General features: G+C 37.9%; 1 protein-coding gene across 1 annotated transcript in view; it reads right to left on the bottom strand.

Moving 5' to 3' along the window:
• FAM185A (family with sequence similarity 185 member A) overlaps window positions 1-24842 on the bottom strand; it is an 83282-nt gene that overhangs the window by 17786 nt on the left and 40654 nt on the right. The window contains exons 6-7 of the mRNA XM_055590166.1: window positions 13860-13955; window positions 9817-9951 (exon numbers count right to left, since the gene is read on the bottom strand). Of these exons, the coding sequence (XP_055446141.1) occupies window positions 9817-9951; window positions 13860-13955 (231 nt within the window). The remainder of the gene's footprint in view (window positions 1-9816; window positions 9952-13859; window positions 13956-24842) is intronic.

Genomic DNA, 24842 nt, shown 5'->3' with positions numbered 1-24842 from the left:
GCTTAATCATTTCTAGCTTTTGATTTAAAGTGAGAGATATGCAACTTTTCCTGTCACTTGAACGCTTAGGACTCTTCCTTTCACTTGAAGTTCCTTCCTTTCACTTCAACTCTTCCTTTCACTTGAACACTTATTAGATGCCATTGCAGGGTTATTTCATTACCCTATTTCAATAATGTCTCTCAGGAAACAGGGAGATCTGAGGAGAGGGAGAGAGACAGGTGAACAGCCAATTGGTGGAGCAATCAGATGACACAGAACCTTTATCAATTAAGTTCAATGTCTCATAGGGATCATCATGGTGTCCCAGAACAATTTTAAGAGTAGCATCAAAGATCACAGATCGCCAAAACACATATAATAACAATTTTAAAAATTAAAATACTGCGAGAATTAACAAAGTGAGATACAGAGACACAAAGGAAGCAAATGTTCTGGAAAAAATGGCACCAATATACAAGCTCCACACAGAATTGTCACAAAACTTATTTGTGAAAAACACAGTATCTGTGAAGTATAATAAAGTACAATAAAATGAGGTATACCTGTATCTATGTTTTTCAACCAAAACTTATTTAAGGCTTTTTATTCACTTGTTTTGGAGAAGGCAATGGCACCCCACTCCAGTACTCTTGCCTGGACAATCCCATGGATGGAGGAGCCTGGTAGGCTAGAGTCCATCGGGTCGCGAAGATTCGGATATGACCGAATGACTTCACTTTCACTTTTCACTTTCATGCATTGGAGAAGGAAATTGCAACCCACTCCAGTCTTCTTTCCTGGAGAATCCCAGGGACGGGGGAGCCTGGTGGGCTGCCGTCTATGGGGTCGCACAGAGTCAGACACGACTGAAGTGACTTAGCAGTAGCAGCAGCATTTACTTGTTTGGTTTAAAATAGATCATTATGGAGTCCAGGCCACTAAACTCTTTCCCTGAAATTACTGTGATAATCTGTTAATTATCATTAACTTTTCCTTCACCCACCATTGTCCTTTCCAATGTTCCCCCACTCAACATTCAGTAATCTTTCTTTTGTTGTTGTTGTGTTGGGTCTTCATTGCTGTGCAGGGGCCTTTTCTAGTTGTGGCAAGAGGGGGCTACTCTTTAGTTGTGGTGCATGGGCTTATCATTATGGTGGCATCTCTTGTTGCAGAGCATGGGTTCTACAGCATGCAGACTCACTAGTTGTGATGCATGGACTTAGCTGCCCCGCAGCATGTGGACTCTTCCCAGATGATAGTTTGAATCCATGTCCCCTGCACTGCCAGGTGGATTTTAACCACTGGACCACTAGGAAGTTCAGTGATCTTTCTAATACACAGATCCGATTATATGAACTCCAGATTGAAACCTTGCAGTGCCTTTGAATGCATTTGCTATAAAAGCTAAATTAGCCCTCTATGATCTGATCTCTCTTGGAACTCTCCAGCCTCCTTTCATACCACTCTGCCCCTCACTCGCTACACTCTACTCTATTGAACTTGTCTTACTTCCTCAAATTCACAATGCTAGTATAATTTAGACATGTCACTTTCATGCTCTCACGGTACCATGCACATACCTTTATTACAACATTTATTCCACTTTATTATATTCATTGGTTTGTCTATCTTGCTTCACTAGGACATAAGCTTCTCATATGTTGGAGAGACTGTGCTTTATTACCTTGTCTTTGCACTCCTAGTTTCTAGCAGTACCTGACTCAATAAATTTTTTTTTGAGTGACTGACCAAAAAAAGGAAAATAGAGATGACAGGAGGAGGAAGAACTAGCCTAGTAAAAGATAATATATGTTTTTACCTATATTAAGTTTGAAGTGGTACCTGTTTAGTGGAATGGAAATGGGCAAGAACTTAATAAAAGATATCAGGTCTGCAAATAATGATTTTATCTAATGACAGGACTACTAGGTATTCTTAGAGGATATAATGAGATCTTTTTTTAAAGGCTGAAATGATGAGAACAGGGTTTTGAAAAGGAACTTAAACTAAATCTAAATTTCAGAAATGCATGATTTTATGAGTTATAGAATAAAAAGTGAAAAAAATATTTATAATTCAAAATTCTAACATGCAAAATAATTTGATTATGCTATCATTCAGAGCATTATTAAATAAATTTGTATTATTACTTTACATTAAGAGGGCCAAAAAAGGTAACTCTATTGGTTTTTTATCAAATTCAAGATATCATATCACAAGAAACTGATTCTTACCACATTTAACCTTAAAATTTTCATCAGATTTTCTCTGTGTAACCAAGAGTCTGACCATTAAGTACAGAGTTAATCTGAAATTGTACAGGTGTTATTTTTTACTACTGCTACACTTTTTGCTAATATTTTATGATTTTCAGACTGCCTTTTTAACTTTTATGATATATAAAATGAATATCTAAGACAAAAACTTGGTTTTTTTTGGTCATTAAATAAATTCCTTTACTTTTGAGGAAAAAAATTCTCCCTTCCCCCAAATAATCTCTACTCTCTGCCAAGATTTAATATAGTGGCTGTTAATTATTGTGAAACTTGATCTCAAGAAGACACCCCACTGCCATCATCACCACCACAAATACTTCCTTTTTCTCAAGAAATCTCACGGGTAAGCCTGCAGCATACATTCACATACACACTTTCATTTCAGTGTCCTCTGCGCTAGAGACAAGATTGTGCAGCAGAAGGACTTGAGTTCATCTCTTCTCATGAAAACACCAAAACCACAACTAACTGCTAAGCGATCATCAACAAAAGATTCAAACTTACCAAAAATAATATTCTATATCCAAAGATGGAGAAGCTACAACAAGATGGTATAAGAGAAGTTTTCACAACATAATCCAATTACATACCCACTGAATCGGTGACCCACAAACTGGAAAATCATTACATTACAGAGGTCCTCCCATAGGAGTGAGAGTTCTGAGCCCCATATCAGGCTCCCCAGTCTGGAGGTCTGCCATCAAGAGGAGGAGCCCCCAGAGCATTTGGCTTTGAATGCCAGCAGGGCTGCAGTACAGGAGCTCCAAAGGATTTGGGAAAACACAGAGACCACTCTCAGAGAGTGCACACAGGTTTCATGTGCGCACCCAGGAAAAACCAGTGACTTCATAGAAGCCTAGGCCAGACCTACTGGTGGATTTTTAAGGGGCTCCGGTGGAGGCAGGGATCAGCTGTGGCTCACTGTGGAGGCAAGGTCACTAGCGGCGGACACCCCAGTGAACAATCATCATCCGCGTGAACTCTGCTGGAGGTCAACATTTTGACACTGAGACCCAACCCCACTAAAAGCCTGCAGGCTCCAGTGCTGGGATGCCTCAGGACAAACAACTAATGGCGGGGTTGGGGGGTGGGTAGGGAGGCTGGGGTTGGGTGGGGGCTAGAGAAACAGCTATACCCATCAGCAGACAGGCTGCATAAAGTTGTCCTGAGCCAGTTCAGTTCAGTTCAGTGCCTCAGTCGTGTCAGACTCTTTGTGATCCCATGGACTGCAGCACGCCAGGCTTGCCTGTCCATCACCAACTCCCGGAGCTTACTCAAACTCATGTCCATCAAGTTGGCGATGCCATCCAACCATCTCATCCTCTGTCGTCCGCTACTCCTCCTGTTTTCAATGTTGCCCAGCATCAGGGTCTTTTCCAATGAGTCAGTTCTTTGCATCACATGGCCAAAGTATTGGAGTTTTTGATTTAGAATCAGTCTTTCCAATTCAGGATTGATTTCCTTTACAATTGACTGGTTTGATCTCCTTGCATTCCAAGGGACTCTCAAGACTCTTCTCCAACACCACAGTTCAAAAGCATCAATTCTTCAGCGCTCAGCTTTCTTTATAGTCCAGCTCTCACATCCATACATGACCACTGGAAAAACCATAGCTTTGACTAGATGGACCTTTGTTGGCAAAGTTATGTCTCTGCTTTTTATTATGCTGTCTAGGTTGGTCACAGCTTTTCTTCCAAGGAGCAAGGGTCTTTTAATTTCATGGCTGCAGTCACCATCTGCAGTGATTTTGGAGCCCCCCAAAATAAAGTCTGACACTGTTTCCACTGTTTCCCCATCTATTTGCCACGAAGTGATGGGACCAGATGCCATGATCTTTCTTTTCTGAATGTTGAGTTTTAAGCCAACTTTTTCACTCTCCTCTATCACTTTCAACAAGAGGCTCTTTAGTTCTTCGCTTTCTGCCATAAGGGTGGTGTCATCTGCATATCTGAGGTTATTGATATTTCTGGTAATCCTGATTCCAGCTTGTGCTTCATCCAGCCCAGCATTTCGCATGATGTATTCTGCACAGAAGTTCAATAAGCAGGGTGACAACATACAATATACAGGGTGACAATATACAATGTACTCCTTTCCAAAACTGGAACCAGTCTGTTTTTCCACGTCCAGTTGTAACTGTTGCTTCTTGACCGGTATACAGATTTCTCAGGAGGTAGGTCAGGTGGTCTGGTATTATCATCTCTTTAAGAATTTCCACAGTTTGTTGTGATCCACACAGTCAAAGGCTTTGGCATAGTCGATAAAGCAGAAGTAGATGTTTTTTGGAGCTCTCTTGCTTTCTTGATGATCTAGCAGAGGTTGGCAATTTGATCTCTGGTTCCTCTGCCTTACTTTCTAAATCTAGGTTGAACCTCTGGAAGTTCATGGTTCATGTACTGTTGAAGTCTGGCTTGGAGGATTTTCAGCAATACTTTGCCAGCGTGTGAGATGAATGCAGTTGTGCAGTAGTTTGAACATTCTTTGGCACTGCCTTTCTTTGGGATTGGAATGAAAACTGATCTTTTCCAGTCCTGTGGCCACTGCTGAGTTTTCCAGATTTGCTGGCATATTGAGTGCAGCAGCACTTTCACAGCATCATCTTTTAGGATTTTAATTAGCTCAATTGGAATTCCATTACCTCTACTAGCTTTGTCCATAGTGATGCTTTATAAGACCCACTTGACTTTGCATTCCAGGATGTCTGGCTCTAGGTGAGTGATCACACCATCGTGGTTATCTGGGTCATGAAGATCTTTTTTGCACAGTTCTTCTGTGTATTCTTGCCATCTCTTCTTAATATCTTCTGCTTCTGTTAGGTCCATGCCATTTCTGTCCTTTATTGTGCTCATCTTTGCATGAAATGTTCCCTTGGTATCCATAATTTTCTTGAAGACATCTCTAGTCCTTCCCATTCTATTATTTTCTTCTATTTGTTTGCATTGATCCAGGAGGAAGCCTTTCTTATCTTTCCTTGCTATTCTTTGGAACTCTGCATTCAAATGAGTATATCTTTCCTTTTCTGCTTTGCCTTTCGCTTCTCTTCTTTTCACAGCTACTTGTAAGGCCTCCTCAGGCAGCCATTTTGCTTTTTTGCATTTCTTTTTCTTGGGGATGGTCTTGATCCCTATCTCCTGTACAATGTCATGAACCTCCATCCATAGTTCATCAGGCACTCTACCAGATCTAGTCCCTTAAATCTATTTCTCACTTCTACTGTATAATCATAAAGGATTTGATTTAGGTCATACCTGAATGGTCTAGTGTTTTTCCCTACTTTCTTCAATTTAAGTCTGAATTTAGCAATAAGGAGTTCATGATCTGAGTCACAGTCAGTTCCCGGTCTTGTTTTTGCTTCTCCACCTTTGGCTGCAAAGAATATAATCAATCTGATTTCAATGTTGACCACCTCGTGATGTCCATGTGTAGAGTCTTCTCTTGTGTTGTTGGAAGAGGGTGTCTGATATGACCAGGGCGTTTTCTTGGCAAAACTCTATTAGCCTTTGCCCTGCTTTATCTTGTACTCCAAGGCCAAATTTGCCTGTTACTCCAGGTGTTTCTTGACTTCCTACTTTTGCATTCCAGTCCCCTATAATGTAAATGACATCTGTTTTGGGTGTTAGTTCTATTAGGTCTTGTAGGTCTTCATAGAACTGTTCAACTTCAGCTCCTTCGGCATTACTGGTTGGGGCACAGACTTGGATTACTGTGATATTATAACGGTTTGCCTCAGAAACAAACAGAGATCATTCTGTCGTTTTTGAGACTGCATCCAAGTACTGCATTTTGGACTCTTGTTGACCATGAGAGCTACTCCATTTCTTGGTCCTGAGCCAAGAGCTGACTATAAATACATTCCTTGACATGGCCCTGCCCACCAGAGTGACAAGTCCCAACTCCACCCACCAGTGGGCAGGCACCAGTTCCACCCACCGGGAAGCCTACCCAAGACCTTAGGCCAACTTCACCTCCCAGGAGGCAGATACTAGAACCAAGAAGAACTACAATCCTGAGAAAAACAAACCATGAACATGGAAAGTTAGACAAAATGAGATAGCAGCAAAATTATGTCGCAGGCAAAGGAACAAGATATAACTACAGAAAAACAACTAAGTGAAGTGGAGATTGGCAAACTACCTGAAAAAGAATTGATAGAAATGATAGTAAAGATGGTCCAAGATCTCAGAAAATGAGTGGTACATGGACTGAGAGGATACAAGACATGGCTTCTGCACATCAAAGGAAACTATTAGCAAGGTGAAAAGACAGCCTTCAGAATGGGAGAAAATAATAGCAAATGAAGCAACTGACAAACAACTAATCTCAAAAATATACAAGCAACTCCTGCAGCTCAATTCCACAAAAATAAATGACCCAATCAAAACATGGGCCAAAGAACTAAATAGACATTTCTCCAAAGAAGACATACAGATGGCTAACAAACACATGAAAAGATGCTCAACATCACTCATTATCAGAGAAATGCAAATCAAAACCACTATGAGGTACCATTTCACACCAGTCAGAATGGCTGCGATCCAAAAGTCTACAAGTAATAAATGCTGGAGGGGGTGTGGAGAAAAGGGAACCCTCTTACACTGTTGGTGGGAATGCAAACTAGTACAGCCACTATGGAGAACAGTGTGGAGATTCCTTAAAAAACTGGAAATAGAACAGCCTTATGATCCAGCAATCCCTGTGTGCTGGGCATACACACTGAGGAAACCAGAAGGGAAAGAGACACGTGTACCCCAATGTTCATCGCAGCACTGTTTATAATAGCCAGGACATGGAAGCAACCTAGATGTCCATCAGAAGATGAATGGATAAGAAAGCTATGGTACTCTGCATATACACAATGGAGTATTACTCAGCCATTAAAAAGAATACATTTGAATCAGTTCTAATAAGGTGGATGAAACTGGAGCCTATTATACAGAGTGAAGTAAGCCAGAAAGAAAAACACCAATACAGTATACTAACGCATATATATGGAATTTAGAAAGATGGTAACAATAACCCTGTGTACGAGACAGCAAAAGAGACACTGATGTATAGAACAGTCTTATGGACTCTGTGGGAGAGGGAGAGGGTGGGAAGATTTGGGAGAATGGCATTGAAACATGTAAAATATCATGTATGAAACGAGTTGCCAGTCCAGGTTCGATGCACGATACTGGATGCTTGGGGCTAGTGCACTGGGACGACCCAGAGGGATGGTATGGGGAGGGAGGAGGGAGGAGGGTTCAGGGTGGGGAACACATGTATACCTGTGGCAGATTCATTTTGATATTTGGCAAAACTAATACAATTATGTAAAGTTTAAAAATAAAATAAAATTAAAAAAAAAAAAGAACTAGAAGCCTTAAAGAATGGGGATGAACAATATAATAACTGAAATGAAAAATACACTAGAAGGAATCAAAGCAGAACAAATGAGGCAGAAGAATGAGTAAGTGAGTTGGAAGTCCGATTGGTGGAAATCACTGCTGTGGAACAGAATAGAGAAAAAAGAATGAAAAGAAATAAAGACAAACTCAGAGATCTCTATGTTAAATGCACCAACATTCACATTATAAGGGTCCAAGAAGGAGAAGAGAAAGAAAAAGGGAGGAAAAATATTTGAAGAGATAATAGTTTAGAATTTCTGTAACACAGGAAAGGAAACACTCAAGTCCAAGAAGTAAAAAGAGTCCATTATAGGATTAACCCAGGAAGAACATACTGAGACACATATTAATCAAACTGACAAAAATTAGAGAAAATATTAAAGGCAACAAGAGAAAAGCAACAAATAACATAGACTCCTCATATGGTTATCAGCTGATTTTTTCAGCAGAAACTTGGCAGGCCAGAAGGAAGTGGCATGATACATTTAAAGTGATGAAAGCGGAAAAACCCACAACAAAGAATACTCTACCCAGCAGGGCTCTCATTCAGATTTGATGAAGAAATCAAAAGCTTTATAGACAAGCGAAAGTTAAGAGAATTTAGCACCACCAGGTCAGCTTTGAAACAAATGGTGAAGGAACTTCTTTATGTGGAAAAGAAAAGGCCAAAATTAGAAACAAATTACAAATAGGAAAGCTCACCAATAAAGACAAACATAAAATAAAGATACGGAATCATTCACACACAAATATGATATCAAAACCAGCAACCATGAGGATAGTGCAAATGCAGGATATTGGAAACGCAGGAAAGTAAGAGACCAGCAATTTAAAACAATCTTGCATATATATATATATATAAAATTATATCAAAACCTCATGGTGATTTCAGTGTCTGTCGCAATTACACTCTGGTAAGATGTAAAGGAGAAGTTCACCGGCATTACTTATTACTTTTTTTTTTACTATATAAATGTATTATCCATACCATAAATATTTTCTGAGGTAGTATCAGCTATCAGTATAGCCAAAGGTAATTAGAAAAAACATGGAAAAACTTTATATATTTTTGGAATTAAGAATTTGTCAAACTAAAAGATCAAGTTTACAATGTGTACAATAACATACCAAACTCCTATTTCTTTATTACAATTATACCAAGTTAACTTCGTATCTTACAATATATGTGTTTACAGTTCAAACTGAAGAACACAAGTTTGAACTATGTGAATCCACTCACACACAGATTTTTTAAAAAATAATACATATGACATTACTACATGATCTGCAGTTTGTTGAATCTACAGATGTGGAACCACTAATATGGAGGACTGACTGAAAAGCTACAGCTGGAATTTTGACTTTGCACTCAGGTGGGGGACCAATGACCACAATTTCTCTGTTATTCAAGGGTCAACTGTAATTTATTTTTAAGACCAAGAATTAGAAAGCAACTATGCCAGAAAATAAAAAAAGAGAGATTTTTGGTTATAGTAAAAAACACAGAAAATAAAATTTACCATTTTATTTTGTTTTTTATTATAATCAAAAATTAGTCATTTTATCAAATTATAATCATTTTAACTATTTTAAAATCTACAGTTTAGTAGTGTTAAGTATATTCACATTGTTGTGCAACAGATCTCCAGAACTTTTTCATCTTTCAAAACTGAAACTATACCTGCTGAACAACTCCCCATTTTCCTCTCTCTCTATTTCGATTCTTTACCTATCCCATGTAAACGTAATCAGACATTATTTGCCTTTCTATGACTGGCTTATTTCACTTACTGTAGTGTCCTCAAGGTGCACTGATGTTGTAAGCATATAACAAGATTGCCTTCCTTTTAAAGGCTAAGTTCGCACACTCATGTTCATGACAACATTATTCACAGTAGCCAAGAGGTAGAAGCAACTCAAATTTATATTGATGGATGAATGTATAAATGAAATCTCTTTGATAGGAAAGTTTCTAAAATCTACTTTATCCAATGACAGGACTAAATGCCTGCAATTGTATTAGCGATAAGCAGCTAGAAGAAAAATGTGTCAAACATCACTATGTGACAACAGAAAAGAATAAAAGACTAAAGCTGCAGTTAAGTAGCATATTTCTACTTATAGATGGACAATGACTATTCATCTTACACAGCAAAATGCAGTCTCCTTACCAGTAATTATCACACCATCATCTTGATGAGCTTCATTCATTTCTTCAACATGGACATCTGAGTTCACATCAATCTCTTTCCCTGATAACTGTAAATAAGCTTGAAGAGAAGATGGAACCTTGACAAGAATAGAGCCTGTGATGAATTTAATGGAGAGCTTATTTAATGCAAAGAAATAAAAAGTACTGGAGACTATTATAAAAATTATTTAAAGAGTAACATTGCTCCCAATAGTCTGTCTTTACTCATCAGTATATTTGATTTAAATAGCAATACCTTTTCCTCACTCTCAGGTGGTCAACATCTCTTATTCCCAAGGCAATCACAGTATCTTTTGTCAAGAGTATGAGCCACTAGGCCATCATGAACTACTATTTCTTCTTTTACCAATAGTCTTAGTCAGCTTGTCCAATACCAGAAAAGTGAGTTTAATAGACATGCAGCTTATAGACAGAATTTACCATTAATTGAGCATTTACTAAGAGCCAGACACCTTCATTACATCATCTTTTAACTTCCCTCTCAACTTTATGAGGTATTACTGTAATCCCAATTTTACAGGTAAGAACTTGCTCAAGTTTCCATGACAGCTATTGCTAGAATTGAGATCCACTGCAATGACAACAAACCAGTGCTCTTCATCATTGCAGTATTTCATACACTGCTACCTCACTCTATTACCAGACTTGTGATCTCACTGATCACTGTAACATAACTAGAACCCTGAGCTCTTATGCTTTCAATAGTACCTTGTTTGTGGTGGAGGGGAGGGTCAATAACAAAAATTTAAAAAGGAATATTTAGATTTCAACTCACTAATGTTTCTTTTAATGGATTACAGACTTCTTTTGGGGTACCTGAAGCAAGACACTCAACTTTATTTCTACTACAATCTTACCAAAACAACAACAAAACACCTGTTAAGAAGGACTCATTTTTCAAAACAATTACATGGGTTGCAGTGAAAATTCACCAGTACATTCTCATTTCAAGAGTTTTCTTTCTCCATTTCTTACATATCAAATAAATAAGAGGCCCTTCCCATAAAACAGTAACCTCATCTCTGTCCACAAAGAAGGTCAGGATGACGACTATTGTGAATGTTGTAAAGACTTCTTCTAGAAGGCTTTTGTTTATGGGTCATTGTGTGCTTTCCAGTTTGGTTAACATCAGCTTACGTTTCCCTAAGTAATTCTCTATCTTCTCAACCTTTCTAATGGGAGCTGGAAATGGGGTTAAAACTGATGAACTTCAGTATTTACTCCTCAAAAAGGGGGGAACAAAGCACATTACTACAATTGGTTTATCTTATTTAAAAAACAAATTGCTTTTCAGAGTTTCAATGTCAGCTACTTAAATAGAAGCTGCCCACAAAAACAAATGAGGGCTTTAGGAAAACTCAAAAGCAAACTAGGAAAATGTCAGGATAAATAGAAGATACATGTTCTTCTACCAAATATAGTTTAAAATGTAGAAAATAATGGATTTTAAAAACCTTTTCTAAAGGTTTTAAAACTTTATCTCTAAATACATCAAATGTGATAATTTTAAAAACATTTTTTTCTGTTCTTAAATAAAGGGATTGTAAATCTGTGGGAGTCTTAAAAATGTTAAATGATGCAAAGAGTTCTATCCTTATCTCTCCACAGCCTTAAAGAGCAAAAACTATCACTATCAAAACTCCATTCCTACCTGTGAATGAAGTTTCACAATTTTTGAAAGCTCTACCCTAAGTGCCATCTCTAACACTATCTTCTTTAGAAAGGGCAGCACCTATTATATCTTCAACCTCTTTTCACTTCAAAAACTGCTTCATGGCTACTGACATCAATACTGTATTTTAAAAATTAAAAAGTGAATACTAACAATAGCATCATTTATTGAAGGGATATTATATGGTTAAGATTAAAGGCTTTATTAAGGAAAAATTTTAGGTGGAAAAGTCAGTACTCAGATGCGACTCTGACTCTCAAGCCTAAACATAGCCTTTTCAAATGAATTCATCAGGTCACCATGTTAACTTTCATAGGAAGAGAGGAAATAAGCATTGTGACAGTTTTTTTCACCTGGCAAAATGACTACAGGGGCTGAAAGGACAGTGGAGGAGACTCAAGTGGCTGGCTTTTAAACCCTTCAGCAAGACAGTGGCAGAGCTGGAAAGGATTCCAGATGTCTTTACTCACTAGTAAGCAACAGAATTGTGAAAACTTTCCATCACTCCAGAAAGTTAGTGCTCCCAAGTCGAGTGAGAATTAAGAGACCTGAATTAAGATAGAAAACTTTGTTTCCAGTTATCTTTACACTCCTGCCAGTATCATGGTCCTGACAGATGAAAACATAAAATTGTAATTCCAATCAAATCTTGCAATATCAAGTGCTATTCCAGTAAGTTACTGGAAAAACAATCCAAATAATAGTTAAAAATACTTCAAGTGGATGAAGATTAACAATGCTTTTTGTTCGCTTTTACTTTTTTGCCCATTCATACAAAATAGTAAATGATTTCCATGTAAGAGCTATCCAAAACTATGTTTTTACTCTGTTACTAGTTACAGTAAATGTAGTAACAGTTTTTCTCCTTGGGTCTTCACAATTTAAGAATGCAATTATATGAATTTTTTGACATTTACAAAATATCCTAAATAGTATTATTGAAGCTCTTAGATATTTAGTGAGAACATAATATTATCTTATTTAAAAGGAAAACAATATGATCCTGAGAAATCAAATAATACCTGTGTATCAGCAATAACTTCAGTTTCACATATTTATGCTTATAGTTTCATTTTGATACTGAGAGCCTCATTGAACAAAAAAAAGTACTAAACCAACATGATAAAGAAATTACTAACAACAGGAACAAATGTTCTCTATGGAGGTTTTTCCTTGTTATAAACATAGGCATGTTCTCGTCTACATGCAAGAGCTTCCAGATTTTCTCTAAAAAATTTTTTATATAGAGGTATGGTTCTTGACTTTCTGAACCCAGATCACTTAAGCCCCTATAGCCAAGCTACTTCAAGTCCCCAAGTCACTTATCACCATGCATGTGTACATCTATGTGCATGCATGCATACAAAGACTTGTATATTCAGCCTTCAGGTGATTAAAAAGTATATAATTTTTCATGAAAGACTTGAACTCTTAGAATAGCCTATTTGTATTAGAAATAAGATTACAGAAAGAGACACATCATAAGTCTGAAACTACAACAGTCCCCAGCCTTTTCGGCACCAGGACAGATTTTGTGGAAGACAAATTTTCCACAGACCGGGGTCAGAGGGTGGTGTTTCAGGATGATTCAAGTACATTACATTTATTGTGTACTTAATTTCTATTATTATGACATTGTGATATATAATGAAATAATTATACAGCTCATCATAATGCACAATCAGTGGGAGCCCTGAGCTTGTTTTCCTGAGATGAGGCCAAAACACAAGGGATGGGGAGTGACTGTAAATAGGGATAAAGTTTTGCTCACTGGTCTTTTGCTTACCTCCTGCTGTGCAGCTCAGTTCCTAACAGCCCAGGGACGACTACTGGTCCATGGCCCAGGGGTTGGGGACCCCTGATACAAGAGACTTAGTTAATCACTTTAGAGGACCTTCTTGGTGACACATTTATTTTAGGATCATACCTTTAAAAGTATTATTCTAGTATAATGGCCTGAGAAGTCCTCTTACAAGGGAGCAGGAAAGCTACCAAAAGAATGTATGAAAACTCTTTCCCTCCAAAGAGTATTTATTTCAGACATTCAACTGAAAAATTCCAAAATAACAGTCAATAAATTACAACATTTTTGTTTGTAATACAAAAAGAAAAAAAGATAGTCTTCATGGCCATCAATTCCAAAAGTTTCAAAGAGCATTGGTCTAGAGGGCCAGTATTTATTTCAGTCTTTAAATCAGGTTCTAACAGAGAAAAATTTTATTTGAAATCTCTGTCAGTGTAGATAAGATAATTTGACCATCTGTTTCCTGAATGTTACATAAAATCTTCCTAATATCATATGTCAAAATAAAACATTCCACTTGGCTAACCTTTATGGACTTTCAATTCCACTTTTCCCAGTTGGCTGACATAAACATCTATGGCACCCTGCTGAGCCAAGGCATTCAGACATCCAGAAGATGAATCTAGGAGGAAGAAAGAACCATAAGCATAATCATTCTTATCTGAGTAACTGGAATTATAAACTTGAAATAAAAGACTCTACTTCAGCATTAGGATAAGGAGCTCCTGAAGGTTTCCTATTTTCCTTGTAACCATACCATGTTTTGCTTTAAAAATGAAAACAGAATCAGAGGTCTACAAATCTACACTTAGATAACTAATAAGAAAATCCCTATGTCTGCAGTAACCTCCAAAACTTAACTCTAAACATGTTTAATCTAAAACCCAACTTGTAGGAAGGATATTATGGAAATAATGACAACCCAAACCATTAAGCATCATTGACACATTTAGTTTATTATCAACTTTGAATATTTACTAAAGAATTATATCTCACATTCAGTCACATAGAAGTAGTAGCAAAGTTAATAAAAATAAAAACTCTTGTATTTTCTCCTTTTAGCAAATGAGCTAGTACTAAAAAGTGCAGCTAACAGTGAAAGACTACATTACATAAGGTTTTGTTGCATTTGTTAGAGAGATGCAGAGGGGAAGGAATGACATGAAAAGTCGGTGAAGTTTATTTATATCTAAATATATCAAGTTTTGGGAACTGAACAGATTATCTTTAAGTCAAGGGAAGAAAATCATAATTAAGGTGGTCCTGGTTTGACACTCAGATTTCCCTTTGTCATCACTGAACCCAGTTTTCAATCATCCAATGTTTCAAGTTTCAGGGAATGCTGACAGTCAGATAAAGAAGTAAGATAACTGCGGTGAAGAGTTGGTACTGTGTAGCTTTTCCTTTTTTGTCCTTTCCCACAGCAACAGAACTTTTGAGTTTTTCTGTTCGATTGTCCTTTCTATTTATTTGTCTATTTGATTGTCCTATTTGAAGATCAAAGCATATTTTTTAGAGAGATCTCATAAAAAGTGTATTTTATTAGCCACTTTTATTACTTCAAGGTAGAAACAAATTAGGGAGTATGGTGAAAATAATGCCCCAAATTATACACTTTTTACAAAATGTGAAGGAAAAAAATGTGTATACTCACAAAGGAACCATCATTCTTCTTTAAAATAAATGTTTAAGACTTTAAACAAAGACAAAAACTTGGGAATAAATAGTTTAAAATGTGACTTCAAGATAATTTATAATAATTTATCTCTAACCTATATTCAAAATGCCATTTATCAGATCCAATGTATTTAATTTTTAAGTGTTCCAAGTGAACACTGAGGTTGGGAAGTTAAGCCACTGGAGACAAATGACATGGAGTAGCTAGACAAAGGCAGAGAAAGCAAAAGCAACCCATTCCAGTGTTCTTGCCTGGAAAATCCCATGGATGGAGGAGCCTGGTAGGCTGCAGTCCATGGGGTCATGAAGAGTTGGACACAACTGAGCGAGTTCACTTTCACTTTCATGCATTGGAGAAGGAAATGGCAACCCACTCCAGTGTTCTTGCCTGGAGAATCCCAGGGATGGCGGAGCCTGGTGTGCTGCCGTCTATGGGGTCGCACAGAGTCGGACACGACTGAAGCGACTTAGCAGCAGCAGCAGCTGGACAAAGATGAGTATTTCTCTCCTCAGGTACCAAGAGAAACTCCTATAAAAACTTCTTCAATCAATTCAATTCAATGCAGTCGCTCAGCAGTGTTCAACTCTTTGTGACCCCATGGACTGCAGCATGCCAGGCTTCCCTGTCCATCACCAACTCTCGGAGCTTGCTCAAACTCATGTCCATGAAGTCAGTGATGCCATCCAACCATCTCATCCTCTGTCATCCCCTTCTCCTGCCTTACTGCATCGTAAAGAAGCCAAGTAAAAATATATTATGGTAAAAAAAAATCTACAAAATGTGTATTACCCCAAGCTGAACAAAGTAAAATATTTGAAACAATATTTAATTTCTTGCTTTTACTAGGGGAAACCCACAAAATTTTTATATAGCTCATAAAAAATGCTTTTCACTTTTGTTTCTCTTCACATGGGACATAAACAACAGCTAAGTAATTATATCCTAACCCATTAATAAATTATACAATCATGTTATCAGTTTTGAGCTCTAATACTGGCCCACTCACTGGAGGCTGTCAAAAAATTAAAATTCAAGATGTGTTTTCAAAAGAGAAAGCAAAGGTAATATTTTAAAAGCTATGTAATGGCAACCCACTCCAGTATTCTTGCCTAGAGAATCCCATGGACAGAGGAGCCTGGTAGACTACAGTCAACCAGGTTGCAAAGAGTTGGACATGACTGAGCAACTTCACTTTAATACAAATGAATGGAACTAAAAATTAATTACCAAGAGTCAAATTAAGGCTTCATTCATAGAATTTCATTTTTTGGAGATTCACAAAACAGAGAAATTCTATTATAGATCTTGGAAGAAAGCCTTAAGGAAAAAAGCGTTAGAGATTAAGTGAACAAAAATTACTAGTACAGACAGTGACTAGAATAAATAAAATCCCACAGAGAGTTTTCTATCACCACAACTTTGGAAAAAGATTGTGTTCATTTGACAGAGACCACTGAGTCTTCCTGGAAAATTACACACACAAAAGGGAAAAACTGATGTCAGCTACCAGCTAACACTACATATAACCAAATAAATAGGTATTTGTAATATATACTCTGCTATTAAGCAAAGAATAACAACTAAGCTCAAAAGGCTAAAATTCCAAACTTTTCTATTTTCTTTCAGATAAAGGGAGAATTCTCTTGAAATTGTTCAAACACATTCAGAAAGTTCTTCTGAATTTTTATAATTTTACCTCATTTCAACATGCAGATAACTAAGGAACAGCAACACAAAAGATAATGATTTTGCAATTTGATTCCTATACTTCCAAAGCTACACTAATTTCAAGAACAAGGAACAAAGTTTATATACAGGATGTAAAGGATTCGTAAAGGCAGAATTTTAAGGTCACTTTGATGAAAATTTTCTAAATTAATGTCCTGCCCCTAGGTATTCTATGTTAGGAAGGTAGCTTATAGCAGGCTGGGCTTATAAGAAACACGTAAGGCAACTGCTACTACCAGCCCCCCCTCAAAAAAAAACTATGAAAATATCCCTTTTTAAAACATATAATTTCCAGTACATAGCTTCTGGCAGTGCCTTCCAAAAGAGGGAACATAGAACAGGCAAAGTAAGGCTGGGTGAGGAACTTCTATTTCACCATTATCTACTATCAACCCCTGCTTTCTCCTACTGACTTTTTAAAAAAAGATGACCAGGTATTCCAGAGGAAACGTACTGTTTTTAAAAATATAAGTCTAGGGAAAATTAGGATGAGGATGAGATGGCTGGATGGCATCACCGACTCGATGGACATGAGACTGAGTAAACTCCGGGAGTTGGTGATGGACAGGGAGGTCTGGCGTGCTGCAATTCATGGGGTTGCAAAGAGTTGGACACGACTGAGAGACTGAACTGAACCAATTTTTTTTTTTTTAATATAACTTCAGCTTCTAAGAGAGCTCTAAACGTATTAGGGAAATTGGGAAGAACAGGGTTTTTCTATGTAGCTGCTGCTGGTGCTGCTAAGTCGCTTTAGTCGTGTCTGACCCTCTGCGACCCCATAGACGGCAGCCCACCAGGCTCCCCCATTCCTGGGATTCTCCAGGCAAGAACACTGGAGTGGGTTGCCATTTCCTTCTCCAATGCATGAAAGTGAAAAGTGAAAGTGAAGTTGCTCAATCGTGTCTGACTCAGTCATGTCTGACTCTTAGTGACCCCAGGGTCTGCAGCCTACCAGGCTCCTCGCCCATGGGATTTTCCAGGCAAGAGTACTGGAGTGGGTTGCCATTGCCTTCTCCGTTTGTATGTAGGTTAGAATGTATATATAAAATCCAAGTGATTGTGGGGATTACCTAAGAAGCAGATCAATTATATTAACTAAACTAGATTTAAAGGATCATAATTACATGTATTCCTCTTAAAAGGAACCATGGAGATAACACAATCTATTTTCCTGAAATTAGACAATATAATACCTGTATCATCTTTAGTCTCTTAATATTCCAATTTGATAATATTGTATAGCTTTTTCTCTACATCCATTCCAATATTTTGAAACCTCTGGAAGACTAACAAATTTCCTTCTCAGGTACCTAAATCACTTTTTGTTTCTTTGTAATTGTTTTGCTTCTACTGATCTCAATTTCTCAAAACTCAAGTTATGAAGTGACTTTAATTAGGTTGTCTTGATTTGCTGAGCTGCCTCAACTTTGTCCAACAAATCTGATTTAAGGAAAACAAAAATCAACCAATCAAGAAATTTCAAATAATCATTACCCACTTGTCACCTTTGGGATTAAGGTACCAGACCCAACATTTCTCCAGAATCATAACAACAGTGGTCTTTAGATTCTATAGCAGGGTCGTCAAATTACAGTCCACCTCTTATTATTAATAAAGTATTACCGGGACACAGACACATCCATTTGTTTGTATACTGTCAATGGCTGCTAGCATATTAAAATGAGAATGTTGCGGAGTATTCATAGACTACGTGGCTCACAGAGTCCAAAAATTTTACTATATGGCTCTTTACAGATAAAGTCTGCTGCTCCTAGAACAAAACATTCTAAGAAAATGAGCTTCTATCCCCACAAAAACGCACAATGTTACATTTGTTTCTATTTAAGACAAAGATTTACCAATCTAGTAAAATCAGTTCTTTTTTCTAAGACTTCAGTAATGTACAGATAGGTATACAACTCTTGCTTACAGAAATGAAAAAGACTGTTGTCTCAGGGCAGTTCTGACTCTTCATTGACCCTGATTGCTTACTATTTTCTAGCACTAACAGAGTTGTTTCCATCCAATTTATTAAAGTGAGAAACAGCATATCACAAAGTAAGTAACAAGGACTATCATGACTTGCATAAAGATTATGTCAGCTTATTTGTTTATATATTTAATCTTTTACACAGTATGCTCTTATTAAAGAAAAGCTGATTTTTTACTTACAAAAGAGCTCAAGTGGGCTCCTGATGAATTGTATGGCATCTCCTGCTCTGGTTGTCAGTAAAAATGGGATCTATTCCCACAAATCAGTGACTTAGGTCCAGATATATTCAAAGGAAGAAACCTGTAACAGGATCCAAACAACTTTGATTTCTATATAAATTCTGGATGAATTCTGCTGTGCTCTCCTCTTACTTCCACTCTCATTCTCCTTCCCTCCCTTTTTTCTGATTTAATACTCAATATGAAAGCATATTTTGAAATAATAGTACAATGTTTTACTATTTTTTTTCATTTACTTAAATGTCAGGAATATCCTTCTATAATGTAAACTACAGACCTAAGTATATTGTTAAAGGCTGAAGAAAATTCACTTTATGACTGTAGCATACTGTATTTAGTTATTCTCTTACTGGGAACAACCTAAAATGTATACTTTCTTTTGCTATTAAAAACAGAGATGATATATACATACATCACGTATATATCTTTATATCCTCATGTATATATCCTTATATCCTTACTAGACTCTCTCCTTGAGATAAAGTTCTAAAAGAGGAAGTGCTAGAACAAAGCAAATGTAGATGCTACCAATTTTAATATACATTTACAAACTGACTTACATAATGATCAATTTATATCTGAACTAACAATTGATGGGAATCCCTGTTTCACCCTAACTTTCCCAACAATGGATATTATCAATGTTTTAAGTCATGACAGTTTATACTTAGATGCTTTTGATTAGCAGCAAGGTGAAACAACACTGTACATGTATATTCTGGGAACTGCTTGTTCATGTTTATCCATGTTCCCATCCCACTAAGTGTTCCTTTTCCTCTCATCATCATGTGTGTATTGTACACACATATGGACAGAATTTATATATGAATATATATATTCAACTTCATTTTATAAGCATAGTGTAATCCTAATAACAAAACCTACAGAGATTTTACAAAATAAAAAATCACAGATCAGCATTCATCATAAACATGAATATAAAATCTTTGACAAAATATTAGCAACTGGGCTTCCCTGGTGGTTAAGTAGTAAAGACTCTGCCTGACAATGCAGGGGACATGGGTTCAATCCCTGGTCTGGAAAGATACCACATGCCATGGAGCAAATAAGTCCATTTGTCACAACTACTGAGCCCATGCAGCCTGGAGCCTGTGCTCCACAATAAGAGAAATTACTGCAATGAGAAGCCCACACACAGCAACTAGAGAGTAGCCTCCACTTGCTATAACTGGAGAAAGCCCACATGCAGCAACGAAGACCCAGCACAGCCATAAATAAAATAAATAAATAAATCTTAAAAAAAAAAAAAAGAGCAACCTCAACCCAACATGTATAAATAGGATCAATTCAGCTCAGTCGCTCAGTCATGTACAACCCTTTGTGACCCCATGGACTGCAGCACACCAGGCTTCCTTGTCCATCACCAATTCCCGGAGCTTGCTCAAACTCATGTCCACCAAGTCAGTGATGCCATCCAGCCATCTCATCCTCTGTCGCCCCCTTCTCCTTCTGCCCTCAGTTTTCCAAGTTTCAGGGTCTTTTACAATGATTCAGCTCTTCGCATCAGGTGGCCAGAGTATCGGAGCTTCAGCTTCAGCATCAGTCCTTCCAATGAATATTCAGGACTGATTTCCTTTAGGATTGACTGGCTTGATCTTGCAGTCCAAGGGACTCTCAAGAGTCTTCTCGAGCACCACAATTCAAAAGCGTCAATTCTCCAGTGCTCAGCTTTCTTTAGGGTCCACCTCTCACATCCATACATGACTACTGGAAAAACCATAGCTTTGACTAGACAGACCTTTGTCAGTCAAGTAATGTCTCTGCTTTTTAATATGCTGTCTAGGTTTGTCACAGCTTTTCTTCCAAGGAACAAGCATCTTTTAATTTCATGGCTGCAGTCACCATCTTCAATGATTTTGGAGCCAAGGAAAATAAAGTCTGCCACTGTTTCCATTGTTTCCCCATCTATTTGCCATGAAGTGATGGGGACCAGATGCCATGATCTTAGTTTTTTGAATGTTGAGTTTTAAGCCAGCTTTTCACTCTCCTCTTTCACTGTTATCAAGAGATTCTTTAGTTCCTTTTCACTTTCTGCCATAAATAGGATACTACATCATGATTAGGTATGGTTGATCCGAGGAATACAAAGTTCAGTTCAGTTCAGTTCAGTTCAGTCACTGGGTCGTGTCTGACTCTTTGCGACCCCATGAACCGCAGCACGCCAGGCCTCCCTGTCCATTACCAACTCCCGGAGTCCACCCAAACCCATGTCCATTGAGTCGATGATGCCATCCAACTGTACAAGGTTAGTTAACATCAAAAATCAATGCAATTGATCATTAATAGAGTAAAAAAAGAATTAAAAAAGCAATCATTTCAATAAATACAGAAAATACATTTGACAAAATTCAACATCCATTCATGATCAAAGAAAAAAAAAATCTTTCAGGAAACTAGGAATAAAAAGAATTTCCTCGCTGATAAAGAGTATCTATGAAAAGCCTGCATAGCTAACATCACACTTAAAAGGGAAAACACTGAATGTATTCCCTCTAATACTGGATACTAGGACTGGGAACAATCTGCCACTATTATTCAATATTGTGCTGCAGAACCTTCCTAGCCTAATAAGGCAAAAGAGAAAAAAAGGAAAACAGATTGGAAAGAAAGAGATAAAACTGTATTAATTGCAAATGGAATGACTGCCTACCTAGAAAAGAATTCTGGATTCTAAAAAATACACTATTTAGAATAAATAAATAAACTTAGCAAGGTCACAAGAAACATAGTCCATAAATAAAGGTCATTTGTATTTTTTTTATATATCAGCAGCAGACCATTAGAAAATGAAATTTTCTAAAATTCCATTCATAATGGGGTCAAAAAAGCAAATTTAACCAAAGATATCTCAGACCATTACACTGGAAACTAAAAAACAAGGTAAGAGAAATTAAAGATATATATAAATGAAAAACGACACTTTGTTTATGAAAGACTCGATTTTTGTGAATGTATCTTCTCTGCAAACTGATAAACTCATTCCACGTAAGGGCTTGCACTGGCTGTCCTCTATATCCATGGAGCTGTGCATCCAGAATTTTACATGCCTTTTCCCCATTATTCTGACCTTAATTCAAGTATCTCTTCTCCAGACTCTCCTTGATTGCTAAACAAAGCAGCTTTCTTTCTGCTCTATTACATTACCCTCTCTTATTTATTCATTACACTATGTGAAATTATCTTTTGTTATTCACATACTTACTATTTTTCTTCTCAGCCCAAAGGTGAACATGAAGACAATATCTTTTGACCAACATATTCCCCAGTATCTACACGAGCTCCTGGTATGGAGCAGGCACTTGGTAAATATATGTGGACTAGTTTTTGCCATATCCAGGGCTGTATTCAAATGCTAACAGAATTTTAAGACCACAATAACCCTGTGTATGAGACAGCAAAAGAGACACTGATGTATACATCAGTCTAATGGACTCTGCGGGAGAGGGAGAGGGTGGGGAGATTTGGGAGAATGGCATTGAAACATGTAAAATATCATGTATGAAACGAGTCGCCAGTCCAGGTTCGATGCACGATACTGGATGCTTGGGGCTGGTGCACTGGGACGACCCAAGGGGAGGGTGTGGGGAGGGGTGTTCAGGATGGGGGGCACGGGTGTACCTGTGGCGGATTCATTTCAATGTTTGGTGGAGCTAATACAATATTGTAAAGTTTAAAAATAAAATAAAATTAAAAAAATATATATATATAAACAGTGACATAATTTATACTTTCTTCCAAAGTCTTAATAGAGATAGTCAAAGAATTAAAGGAATTTAAGAAATGAACACTATTATTAAGGTTAAAACATTGTGGCTTACTGTCTTATAGATAATAAAATGAAAGAAGAAAGAGAAGACACTACCCACTCTTCCTACCCCCATCCAGATTAGTGTGTGTGTGTGTGTGTGTGTGTGTGTGTGTAAGTCACTCAGTTGTATCCAACTGTTTGCTACCCCATGGACTTTACAGTCCATGGAATTCTCCAGGCCAGAATACTGGAGTGGGTAGCCTTTCCCTTCTCCAGGGGATCTTCCCAACCCAGTGATCAAACCCAGGTCTCCCACATTGCAGGCGGATTCTTTACGAGCTGAACTACCAGGGAAGCCCTTAAAACTTATAGGGTTAATCATTTATACAGTGTGAAACCATCTTCAAAGATGTAAATTACTGTTCATTTCATCCTGGCTGTTGCTGTTCTTTTTCAGTATGGGTAATAATGCATTTATTTCCAATTTTAGAAAGAAGGGTTTTCCCTTTATGTTCCCACAATTCCATCCAACAATAATACTAGCATTATCAAATAAGTATTTCTCAAATTCTCATTGGCCTAAAGGGCCTGATAGTGGGCAGTGAAACTCACTGTGCCTCCCAATTGGAAATATTCCCTTTCTTTCCTTCCCTTCCCTTACTGCTACAAACTCTACCCATGTCTAGGACTCTCTCCACCCCCAGATAGCTCAGCTTTTTACTAGTGTATCTTTTTTTCACCCTAGAAACTTTCCTTACTAACCCCAGATGCACCCTCTGATGGAATGGCCTGAAGAGTCAGCAGTAAATTTTGATTTCTCTCTGGGACAAAGGTAAATCCTGTCATGTTTTCAGTTAAAATGATTTACAACTATCACTTAGGAAGCCTTTATCCTCTATTTATCCCTCACTGAACATAAAGGTTACAACGTCTAGAAAACTTAAAAAGGGATGTGCACCTTAATTCTGAGAATCCACAAGAAGTGATAGTGAAAAGGATTATTGAGTATATTTGCCATTTCAATGAGCACACACACAAAAGAAAATGTAAAATGTCAAAAGGACAAAACCAGGAAGCCAGAGCATTCATACTGGCAATAAGCCATAGCTCCTCAACAAAGATCCTGGTTTCCCATCACTGACCCCTGTGCTCTAAGGTCTAAAAATCAACCACCACTCTTAGAGCTCAGATTGCTCAGACTGCCTTCACCTAACAGGCAAGCAGGTGTAACTAGGGATAGAGAAGAGCTCTATCTAAGCTTTCCGGGAATCTGAACTTTTATTCCCATAGGCATAGCCTCACATATGGTGATTAGGTCTAAAGGACCATTAGCCACTGTTAGTTCTGGCTTAGGATTAGAACAATAACAATAATTAAAATGGCTATTATTTATTGAGTACTTATCATATGTCAGGAAGAAGCCAATGGCACTCCACTCCAGTACTCTTGCCAGTGGAGTGCCATGGGAAAATCCCATGGACGGAGGAGCCTGGTAGGCTGCAGTCCATGGGGTTGCTGAGGGTCGGACACGACTGAGCGACTTCACTTTCACTTTTCACTTTCGTGCATTGGAGAAGGAAATGGCAGCCCACTCCAGTGTTCTTGCCAGGGCAATCCCAGGGACGGGGGAGCCTGGTGGGCTGCCGTCTATGGGGTCGCACAGAGTCGGACACGACTGAAGTAACTTAGCAGATCATATGTCAGATGCTATGCTAAAGTACTTAAATATCTCATTTAATCCTTACAAGAACACCATTTGATAGGTACTAACTGTTAACAGTTAGTACCTATCAAATGGTGTTCTTGCAATGAGATCCAACCAGTCCATTCTGAAGGAGATCAGCCCTGGGATTTCTTTGCAAGGAATGATGCTAAAGCTGAAGCTCCAGTACTTTGGCCGCCTCATGTGAAGAGTTGACTCACTGGAAAAGACTCTGATGCTGGGAGGGATTGGGGGCAAGAGGAGAAGGGACGACAGAGGATGAGATGGCTGGATGGCATCACTGACTCGATGGATGTGAGTCTGAGTGAACTCCGGGAGTTGGTGATGGACAAGGAGGCCTGGCGTGCTGCGATTCATGGGTTCGCAAAGAGTCGCATAC

The sequence above is a fragment of the Bubalus kerabau genome, chromosome 8, assembly GCF_029407905.1.
Source record: "Bubalus kerabau isolate K-KA32 ecotype Philippines breed swamp buffalo chromosome 8, PCC_UOA_SB_1v2, whole genome shotgun sequence".
Lineage (NCBI taxonomy): Eukaryota > Metazoa > Chordata > Mammalia > Artiodactyla > Bovidae > Bubalus > Bubalus kerabau.
Note: the sequence above shows the minus strand (reverse complement) of the source record. Positions and strands in the feature narration are given on the sequence as shown.